The sequence below is a fragment of the Camelus bactrianus genome, chromosome 33, assembly GCF_048773025.1.
Source record: "Camelus bactrianus isolate YW-2024 breed Bactrian camel chromosome 33, ASM4877302v1, whole genome shotgun sequence".
Classification (NCBI taxonomy): Eukaryota; Metazoa; Chordata; class Mammalia; order Artiodactyla; family Camelidae; genus Camelus; species Camelus bactrianus.
In genome coordinates this window covers 5,421,197-5,432,329 of record NC_133571.1, presented here as the reverse complement: position 1 = coordinate 5,432,329, position 11,133 = coordinate 5,421,197, and the positions used below count along the sequence as shown (strand labels likewise).

The following is an 11,133-nucleotide window of genomic DNA, read 5'->3' as shown; positions in this document are numbered from 1 at the left end:
ATGTGCTGTCTGGAATTTTTGCTTCAGTGACTGAAATTGTTACTGATAATTTTTTTTTTAAAAGAAAAGAAAGCCCAACAAGCTAGTGATCTTCTTGAGCATCTTTAATGAGACTGTAGCTGTAAGCAGTTCTGTTAGGGGGACCAGGTGACTGGGTGGGCTGGGCTCTGAATGATCTAACATAACGTCTGCATGACCCACAGTTGCGGTGTCAGCAAAAACACGAGGAGGGCTGAGCTGTAGAAGGCAGCAGTCTCGGGGAGAGCTCCAGCAATGTGCAGGTGCTCCCTTTCAGTGGTTTGTGGAGGAACACACCTGGACACGTGGGTATCCTTAGACCCGTTAGGGAAATCTTGATGAGAGTTCTGTGTTCCTGAATAAGAGCAGACCTGGAGTACCACACCCCTCATGACCAGGTGCCTGCCTTTGTCCTTGGCTCTTGCCCCATTGGTAGCTAGGTGCCAGTGAGCACTCTGTGCAAAGCTGTTCTGAGTGAATGCGGTTCCCTGCATGGGTCTTCCGGGATGGGTCTCCGCGCTTTGGCACCTGGTATATTAGTCAGAACTCAGTCCAGATGCAAATAACAGAGATTTAAATAAAGAATAGCTTACACCAACTGAAACTGAAAGATACTTTGTTTCACATTCACATAAAAGTCTGGGGAAGACAGACAGCCTAGGGCTGGTAGGTCTGCTGGGGTTCATCAGGACTTAGGCTACTCTCAGCTCACCACTGACATCCTTACTATGCAGCTCTTGCCCTTATGGTCCAAGATGGCAAATACCACATCTGGTTTGTAGCAGCAGGAGGAACTAGAAATGAGCAGAGGAGCAGAGGGCATTTTCTGCAGTTTTTTTAATGGACCATTCTTAGAAGCTTCCCACAACACTCCCACTTACATTCTAGTCACCAGAACTAGTCAAACGATCACACCTCGCTGGAAGGGAAGGCGGGAAATGTAAGTCTTTAGTCTTGGATAGCCATGTGCTTCAGCTCAAAGTTAGGGATTTCAGTTACTGTGAGAGATGGGTCAGTCAGATACGGGGGAATGACTAGCACTCTTTGCTGTACCTAGAAATTCCCGCTTATCTTTTATGTAAAATGGTACAGTCCCTCTGAAAAACAATTTGGCTTGTTTCTTGTAAAACTAAATATGCATTCCCATATGACTCAGCAATTATACAGTTAGGCATTTATCCCTGAGATAATGAAAATTTATTTTTACATTAAAATACAAACACTAATATTCAGAGCAAAACCTAAAAACAACCCAAATATCCTTTGAAAGATGAGTAAACAAACTGTGGTATATTCATTCCATGGAATACTACTCAGCAATAAAAAAGGAATCAACTATTAATACACAGAAAAACTTGGGTGAATCTCAAGGAGTTACACTGAGTGAAAAAGCCAATCCAAAAAGATTACATACTGTATGATTCCAATTATAAAACATTCCTGAAATGACCAAATGATAGACATGGAGAGCAGATTGGTGATTGCCAGGGCTGAGGGACAGGGGTGGGGCGGGGGGAGGTGGGTGTGCTTATGAAAGGGCTGCACAAGGCATCCTTATAGTGATTGAAATGTTCTAAACATTGACAGGGATGGTGATTATACAAATGTACACACAGGATAAAATTTCATGGAACTGAACATACACACATACAAACAAGTACATGTAACACTGGTGAAATCTGAGTAAGATCGGTGGATTAAATCAATGTCAATTTCCCTGTTGTGACTTTACACCACAGCTATACAAGATGTGCCACTGAGGGGAAATCGATGAAGGATATATGGGATCACTCCATATTATTCCTTACAACAGCATGTGGTATGAAATACATTTATTTTAAGAAGTTTAATTAAAAATTCTTTCAGAAGCTGGGGAAATACACAAAAAAATAACATAAGTAAAACATATTAATCCATAAAAAAAATCCACATCAAGTTAGTAGCATTTTAGATGGAGCCTCTCATTGGTGTATCATATTTACATGTTAATTCGTTTCATATTTAAATAGAGTCAGGAGCACAAGTTAAGCAAGGACCTGAATCCAGGAAATTAACTATGTGGCTCATAGTAAGAATAAATGTAACCCCAAACCTAGCAATTTCATAAGGACATTTTAATAGCTTTCTTATAATTAGCTAATATTTTTAATTGATTCTAATTTACCGGCTTTATTCTAGAGCATGAAAAAGTAACCAGATTGCTGTTAGGCTGCATGAAAGTCTTTGGTTTATTTACAAATGGCTCTATTCTGTTCTGCAAATGTTTCGGTGCGCTCTGAAAATAGGGTCAGAACACGTGGGCAGCAGAGTTGCATTATTTTGATTGTCACCCTCTTGGTGCTTTCAAGCTCCCAGGTCCACTCTAGACTTGGACTTCGAATAACTTCTCTGACAGCTGTTAAGTTGCAACTAGGTGGTTTCTATTCAGTGAGGTGAAGAGTTTGGCTAATAAGTAAAGACTCTTCCTTGTTTGTTTTCTCCCACGTGTAGGAGGCTGGCCACCCTGACTGACACCTTGAGAGAGGGGAACTCTTTTGAGAATGGCCATCAGTGGAAGTGTGCATCGGGGCAGCCCCAGCTTACTCCTGTAAGAAGCTTCTCAAGAAGCATCTGGGTGGCAGGGCAGCCATTCCGCCTGGGACCTGTGTCCACCTTGGTGTCTACAGCAGTGTTTTGGGCAGCTAGGACAAACATACTACAGACCAAGTGGCTTAAAGAACAAACATTTATTTTTCACAGCTCTGGAAGTTGAAAAGTCCAAGATCAAATTGCATCTGCGGAGACGTGAGGACACACGTCTAGGTGTGTAGATGGCCATCTGCTCACTGTATCCTCACAGGGCAGAGTGAGGGAAGGGGGAGGGGGAGGGGGAGGGGAGTTTTTCCATCTTTCATTATAAAGGCTCTAATCCCATCCATGAGGGTTTTACCCCCAAAGGGTGGCCCCAAAGGCCCCACCTCCTACTGACCACCACATTGGGAGTTAAAGACTTCAACACATGAATTTGGTGGGGGACACAAACATCCAGTCCGTAACAGCCCTCCACCTTCCCCATACCAACTCCTGCTTGTGTCTCTGGGTGGTTGACAACAGAACACGTAGTCCTTTGTTAGAGGTGGCCACAGGGTCAAGTTGTATTGATGAAATTGAGGGAAACAAAGGGAGTGTTTGATTTACTTTTATGCCATTAACAATTGGGACTAAACCTTGTTGGATTTCAGTGGAGAGGAACCAGATCAATATCCTTTAGAGCGGTGCTTCTCAACTTTAACGTGCACACGAGTCATCCAGGGAGCATGTTATGATGAAGATTCTTGTTCAGAAGGTCTGGGAGGGGGTTTCAATGATTCATTTCTTTTTTTAAAAAATAAATTTATTATTGTTATTTAATTTATTTATTCTTGCAGTGGGGAGGCAACTAGGTTTTATTGTCTACTTTTAGAGGAGGTACTGGGGATTGAACCCAGGACCTCCTGCATGCTAAGCATGCACTCTACTACTTGCGCTATACCCTCCCCCCAACAATGATTCACTTCTAACAGTGCTCATGCTGGTGGTCCAAAGACCAGACTTCAAGAAGCAAGGAAGTGGGTTTAGACTATGAGGTCCACGAGACCAAGGACAGTATCTTCTTTTCCATTTTATCCCCAGACTTGGCATGGTGCCTGGCACAAAAAGAAATAATAAATGCTTGCTGAATTGAAATAATGCGGGACACCGGCTACAAGGACAAATCTTACAGCTTCATTTTCCATTAGAATAAGCTCACAGCCAAAACCCAAACAGATAAAAGCCAACCATAATAAAACATGTGTTTTAATAGTACTTGAGTTTCCCAAGCACTTGAATTAACGGTAGCTTATTTGATTTTTGCTGTTACAATAATCCTCTGAAGGAGAGCCGTCTTTATTATTTATCTGTCACAGATGGTAAGAGCCAAGTCGGAGAGGGTAAGCCTCAGGAGGCTGGCAGCGCACACGCTGGGACACGGGTCTCCTGCCTGCGGGAGTTGTCCTGCTGTCCTCTGCAGAGATAGCACAGCGCTGACCAAAAGCAGATGAGGGAACTGGCGGTATCACACTGCTCGAGGTTGTTGCCATTTCTGTTCCCTGGTAATTGCTACACGCTTGGCGCAGAAGAGCTGATACATCCAGGATGTAAGTGTATGGGTGTGATAGGAGGAGATTTTGCAAAAAAAAATACCCCACAAGCTCTCTCTGGGCCACTGGGACAAACCAGCTGCGCCCGAAGGCTCTTCTCTCTCCCAGCAGAAGGGGTTACATCCAAGCTCGGCTTCCTCGAGGACCAGAGATTCTCTTCCCCAAGGTAACATCCCGCAGGTCCAGGGTCTGCAGGGACAGGGCAGCTGGCAGCCAGAGCCAGACCGCCTGGCTACAGAGTGCACCGATCAGACCCTTCCCTCTGCCAAGGTGGCTTTCAGGTTTGCCGCAAAAGAAGGGAGGGCAGTAAGGAGCGGGGTGGGGGTCCACCTGAACCCCACAGTGTGTCCAGCACAGCACACAGGCCCTGGCGGCCTTGGGACAACAGGAAACGCTCACACCTTCTTTTGTCTGATCCTTGCTTTTGAAACTTTCCTAATAAAGTCTGTTTCAAACTGTGCCTTGTGATGCTGTGGAATTCCCTTGAGCCCTCGTATGGCAGGTGGCAATCATGAAGGGATTCATCTTAACTCACCTTGCATGACAGAGGGCGCTTAACTGTTGTTTTACAACCTTAATCTCAGCTTTCTCTTCTCCTTGCCACCCTTTTTCCTAGTTGCCATCAACTTTGCAAAGCAGACCACAGTGCTAGGTACAGAACAGATAAAATAGTAGATAGGTAGTGAGTCAACACGTTACCCTTTGTACCCCTGCCCTGGTTTCGGTCAAGCGTCCCAGGGAAGTTAACAGGTGACATCACATGTGTCGGTGTGCCCAGGAGTAGCAGCATTCCGGAAGCTAAGTCAGGTCAGCGGGGCACAAGACGCTCCGCAGTGCAAGGAACGTTTTATTTGACAAAGAGTTCACACGTCCGAGTTTCTCTTTCCACAGAAAAGCCCTTTAGCTTCCAGCCAGGCCCTGCGAGGCCCAGCTTGCTGAGATTTCCCACAGGGGAGCCAGGAGTTACACAGGCTTCCGGTGCTCTTGGGGGAGGCAGGAATCAGGAGACGGAGCTCACATCCCTGTTGGAATTGTTCTGTGTGTGTCAAGGAAGAAATTCTGACCCAGAACGTGGGAAGCCCTGAGGGACGGTTTGGCAGCATCTGTGATCTGCAGGTATGGATTCACCCTGCAGACACCGGAGCGAGGAGTGTTACATACAGTATATTATCAGCTGGGGGTAGGTGTGCATGTGTGTTTATAATCTACCCAGGAAAGTAGAAAATAATTCCAGTTATGTAGACAGCATAATTTGCCTTTAAGTCAGGCGTAAGGCCCTGACTTAAGAGATGCTGTTTATTTATTTCCTTTTGACCTCCTTCACCCCATTTGACCCACTCCACACCTCATGCTTCTTACAACTACCAGTCTGTTCTCTGTATCTGTAAGGTTTTTTTCTTTCTTTTTTTAAGATTTCACGTATGAGATCATTTGTCTTTCTCTGACTTACTTCACTTAGCATAATGCCCTCAAGATCCATCCATGTTGTTACAAATGGCAGGATTCCCTCCTTTCTCATGGCTGAATAATAATAGTCCATTGTGTGTATAAATATGTCACGTTTTCTTTACCCATTCATCCATCAGTGGACACTTAAGTTGCTCCCATGTCTTGGCCGTTATAAATAATGCTGTGAGGAACATGGGGCTGCATGTATCTTTTTGAGTTAGTGTTGTCAGTTTCTTTGGATAAATACCCAGAAGTGAAATTGCTGGGTCCTATGGTAGTTCCATTTTTATTTTTATTTTTTTGAGGAACCTTCCATACTGTTTTCCATGGTGTCTGCACCAGTGCACACTCCCACCAACACTCAGGTGTTCCCTTCCCTCCACGTCCTCGCCAGCACTTGTTATTTCTTGTCTTTTTGGTAACAGCCATTCTAACAGGGGTGAGGTCATACCTGGTTGTGGTTTTCTTTCTCTTGATAACTTTAGTCATGTATTTAAATTCTCTAAGCCTGTTTGTCTACAAAAACAAGCATGCAAACCATCTCACTTTATATGCCGTTGAGGAGGTGAAATAACGGGGGCAAAGAGCTAGCACAGCCCTGGTACACGGCATCAGAACTCACTGAATGCCAGCTCTTAAAATGGAATCCATACCAGAATCTCTTTCATCCTCTGGACTTTGTTCTGCTTTTCTGCCATTTTGTTTCTAGATTGCAGCAGTGACTTCCGTCAAGTTCCCTAAAAAGCCAGAGGCATTGCTTTGATGGAGCACATGTCACTGTGGCTCAAAGTTTCCTTTTTCTTCCCTCAATCTCCCATCCGCTAGCCCCATGCTCCACCAACCCTGGTCCCCTCTTCATTTCTGTTCAGTTTGGATCTGGCCCCATCTGTTTACGGATCAAGGTCATTTGTGGCCATGGAGCTTTGTTGCCAGGTTTTACTTCCCCACTGCTGACTTCCTATAAGCCCAGCCTGTTCAGCTGACCTTCCAGCTCAGGTCAAGCCCACACCTCTGATGGGTCTTCAAAGATTTGGGGTAGTATCCTGGGTATCAAAATGTCTCTGTCCTTGTGATGTATTTCTCCTGCTGGAGGTTAGAAGGTGAAGACACTGGGTTGCATCTGTCTAACTGAGTGGTGGGTGGGCGACCCCTCTGTCTCTTTGTCCCTCTCAGTCACCCAACATCTTAGTTTCCTCAGACTGTCCCACTTTATTCTCCTAAAGAAATTATTAACAACATCCTCCTTTGTCTTTAAAAGTGTCCCGGTTTGGAAGATATCTTGTAAGGTTATCTTATCTTTTAGGTTTGGTATATATTTAAGCTTCATTTCAAATAGAAGAGATGGTGGGTTACCAGGCCAAAAAAAAAATTTTTTTTTCAGTACAATAATAAGAACCGTGAGAAGGAAAGTGAGACTGAAGTCACAATTTTCAGAACTGGTGCTTCAAAGAGCTTGCTTTCTGCAGTGCAAACTGGAATGTGTTTTTATCATCGCAAGAACTGTTTTGAAAAACCTGGTAGAGGCATGCTACATAATTTACATTTTAAGTGGCTGACCCTTGTTCAGTGGAGTGAGTATAAGCAAGCTAAAAATGCTCAAGGGAAACACACACACATACATACACACACATCACACTTTTTTTTTAATGCCTTTGAAAGCTTCTCCTCTTTTTTTCTCACCTCACTTTATATTACAGGGTAGAATGCATCTGCCACAAAGAGGTGCGAACAAGAAATCTAATAATATTCAGAACCAGAAGCAGCTGGCAGAGTTTGTTCATCCTCAAACTGTGCAGCCATGTTAAGAAGCAGCAGAGAAGTCATTCAAGGAGCTGGCAGGGAAAACCCCCAGCTTTGTTACCATCAACCATCGCCACCCGCACAGAAGGGACGCGAGCCGGTGTAGATGCCACATGGTATCAAGCCATGTCAGTGACGCCGGACCACAGGGGACAGGAAGAGAACAGGCGTCCATGTGGCTGACAAGGCTCTACTGAACGTGGAATGATGCCTTCACACACAGCGGCTGCTGCTGTGGCGGGAAGTCAGCGGTCCCCAGACAGCCCGATGACCAGGTTCACCAACTCTCACTTACTCTGAGGATGAATACATGTTCTCATCACTCCTCTCATCAGTGTATCACATGTTAACCAACTCCCTCCCTTTCCCATTCTGAGAAAGGGCAGAGGGCTATGAAAGATGCAGTGCAGAATCCCAGAGGCACTAGAATGGACCAGGAAACCACAGGCACCGTGGTGTTTCCCGGATCCGCTGTCCAGCAGGAGACAAACCAGGCTTCAGAGGAAGTTACAGAGAAAAAGCTGGATCTTATTCTTTCATTAAAGCACCACCAGGCCTCACGATCCGTCAAATAAAAGCAGCCTCTCAGACATGACACCCTCTAATTCGCACCTGGCTACTCTGGCCGATGGTGTGACTTATATTCGGCTCCGGGTGGTCGGCCTTTGACATTCTACCAACTCACATATTTGCATATTCAGAAGCCGTACAAGTACGAAAACATTCAAATGAAATCCACTATATGTTACAGTAGAATGACATGTAATTTATTCATAACTGACAGGCAGTACTCAAAATTAATTTAAATAAGCAAATGATTACACAAACGTCTAATAATACTAAAATTGACAGAAGGTATAAAATACCATGGGTATGAAATGCCATGGTAAATACTATTCAACAGACTACAATCATAATTCCAAACGAAGTCATGGTTTTTTAAAATGATTTTCAGCAGTTTTGAAATGATTTGATTTTGTCCCTCATCCAAGCAATTTACTTCTTCCACTGATATAAGACAAGGTCATCATTTTCAAGAAATATTACAGAATGACATAGCTCAGGTTCCTCTCTTGCAACACATTTTCTTGCAAATTGTTTTTTGATATCACCTCTTGACAGAGATGGCAAACCAGCTAGCACTCAGTGCCCCAAGCAAAGATGCCTGGATGAGAACGGTGCCAGGGTGTAACTGCATTTAGCAAGGGGCAAGTATGCATACTTCTTTTTTTGAGGCTCCAGCATCATCAACATATTTAGGCACCCAAGCGAGTAAAATTATGGGAATAAAATAATTGGATGTCCAGGTGATTACGCACAATGGCGACCGCGGGTAAGTTACAACAGAATTCTGTGGTACTTCAAACAAAAACAGCACCTACCTAAATTTGCTTCTTGTAAGCCTCATTACATTTTCAAGAAGCGCAGCTGTGTTTGCAGGAATGATTTGGCTTATCATGTGTCTGTCGGTATTATCTGAAAGTCTTCTACTTTACTGGAATGAGATCCAAGCATGGACCTGGCTTGAGAGCTATCAGCCGTAGTCACGAAACGTATCAATAAATTAAAAGGCTTTCACAGAACAAGGGTCAGCTAAATTTTTTACATACAAAATACAGCTAGAGAAATACAATTCTTCAATGCTGAATTATGAGGGAGAGGAAAACAATCTAAAAAAATAGAAAACTCTCTCCATACCCGGGCATCAAGGCAAGATGTAACACTGCATAATGCACAGTATGAGCAGTCAATGGATGACAGATACTCCAGAAATTGTGGTATCCTGGGGATCTGGTAATTACAACCAAGATATGAAAATACTGTACCAACAGGCATGCATACAATCACTGTGTGCATTCGGTGTGTGAGCTGGGACCTAAGCAGAGCGCTAACACAATAATGAGGCAGTGTTCCAGGGTGTCCAGTAAAACCAGTGTGGGTGACTACATGTTGATCAGACCTTCTGAGGCAGCAAAGTGTGGGCACAGCGCCATGTCTGGGTTCTGCAGCTGTTTTATGATTCTCTTGCGGAATTTCTCTCGCACACGATTAAATTCCATTATGTCCATGGGGTCCTCTTCAATCCAAAACTTATGGAACTCGTGCATCAAATAGCCTGTTAGAGAGAAAGACAGTGATAAGAATGTAAGAAAAAAAAAACCCTTACTTGTATTCAAAATCCCCCTGAATGCTGAAAGAGATGTCAGACCAAATAACAGTAACCATGGAGCTCCAAGAAGAGATCGGAATACAGCCAATACTGCGGTTAAAAATTATTCTTTAAAACAGGCACAGTGGAAGCTACCGATTGCAAGATTCTTGCAATTGGTCCCAGAATTATTCTCACTCTTCTCAAGCAGGAAGAAAAATCAATTCTGTCATCTCAAGAGTATGAATAACATCTGGAACATTTTCTGAGAGGTCGACAGTAACTACTTCATCTTTCCCCTAATTAAATTAACGTGATGGTCTGGTTTTTCAAAATGACTCCGGTCAGTCTTTTTTCTCTTGATATCTGATTTGAGTCAAGTTTTTAATCACCCTGACAAATCAAACGAATGTATTCTGATAATTTATTATGAGAAAAAAAAACCCTGCAAACCAACTCTGAACAACACAGACTGGTCATTAAACCACATGAAATTGTTAATAAGACATCTTTGCTCTGAAGCATAATTGATATTCAAAAACTTTGTCTCAAAAATGTTCTCTACCAATGATCTGAACTGGGAAACTTTTTGGAACAAATGTTAAGTATTTGATTAGAAAACCCATTCATTGTATTGTTTCCCCACTGCGCCTCTCCCTTTACCATATTTAGAATTGAACTGTGAACAGCTTTTTTGAAAAGACAATAATAGACGTGGCAAAACAAAGCAAGGTCAAGTGTCTCTAAGAAAAAAATATTTTAAAAGGAAATAATACTAGTTAGAAAAAAGGAAACCAAACATTACACAAGCTTTTCTTTGTCTTAACATTAGAAGACAGTTGGGAGGAAGGATTCTGGAGCCAGAAACCTGGTTTAAATCCTAGCCCTTCCCCTCCTTGGAGAAGGATTGAGCAACAGATGACAAGGGGGCACAGGAAGGGAATTTTGGAACATACATACATAATTCTAATAGTAAAAAAAAAAAATCAATAGCTTTTGTTTTTCTGGTAAGTAGCTACTTACAGGACAACCTTTAGCATAGTTCCAATAACAGATTTTTAAAAAATCTTTATTTATATCTCATTATAATACAAAATTAGAAATGACCTTCCGTCCCACCCACACACACACTGCCAGACGTGGGTCTGCTTCCACAAACTCACCTGATTTCTCATTCATGACATTAAGTATGCCATTACACCTCTAAGTATATGGTCTCTCTCTTCAATATAGGAGGAAGGGTAGCAAGGAGAGAGAATTTATTTTATATTTTCTTCGGGTTGGCTCACTTCCTTTAGGATTTGTGTCTGGGCTCTCTACACACATTAACACGCTATGTTAATCTGTGTTAACACAGGTTAACATACTGACTGCTATTAACATCTCTGATGGGGACACATCCCAACCCTCACCCAAATGCCTCCGGGCTACACCAGCCAAGGCCCGCAGCCACTGTCGTGGGAACCTGATCACAGCAGAGAAGCCCCAGATCGGAGGTAGCGATCCCAGGAGCCATCCCATTTGACTCTGCTCCATCTGACGCCTGGATTCCCTGAC

The 11,133-nt window shown here is 43.3% G+C and overlaps 1 protein-coding gene across 4 annotated transcripts in view; it reads right to left on the bottom strand.

Moving 5' to 3' along the window:
* Positions 1–8,172: 8,172 nt before the first annotated feature.
* The window catches only part of ELMOD1 (ELMO domain containing 1), a 73,719-nt gene continuing 70,758 nt past the window's right edge, over positions 8,173–11,133 (bottom strand). For all 4 annotated transcript variants that reach the window (XM_045516542.1, XM_074356868.1, XM_074356867.1 and 1 more), the window contains exon 11: positions 8,173–9,543. In XM_045516542.1, coding sequence (XP_045372498.1) covers positions 9,371–9,543 — 173 coding nt within the window. In that variant the 3' untranslated portion in view covers positions 8,173–9,370. The remainder of the gene's footprint in view (positions 9,544–11,133) is intronic.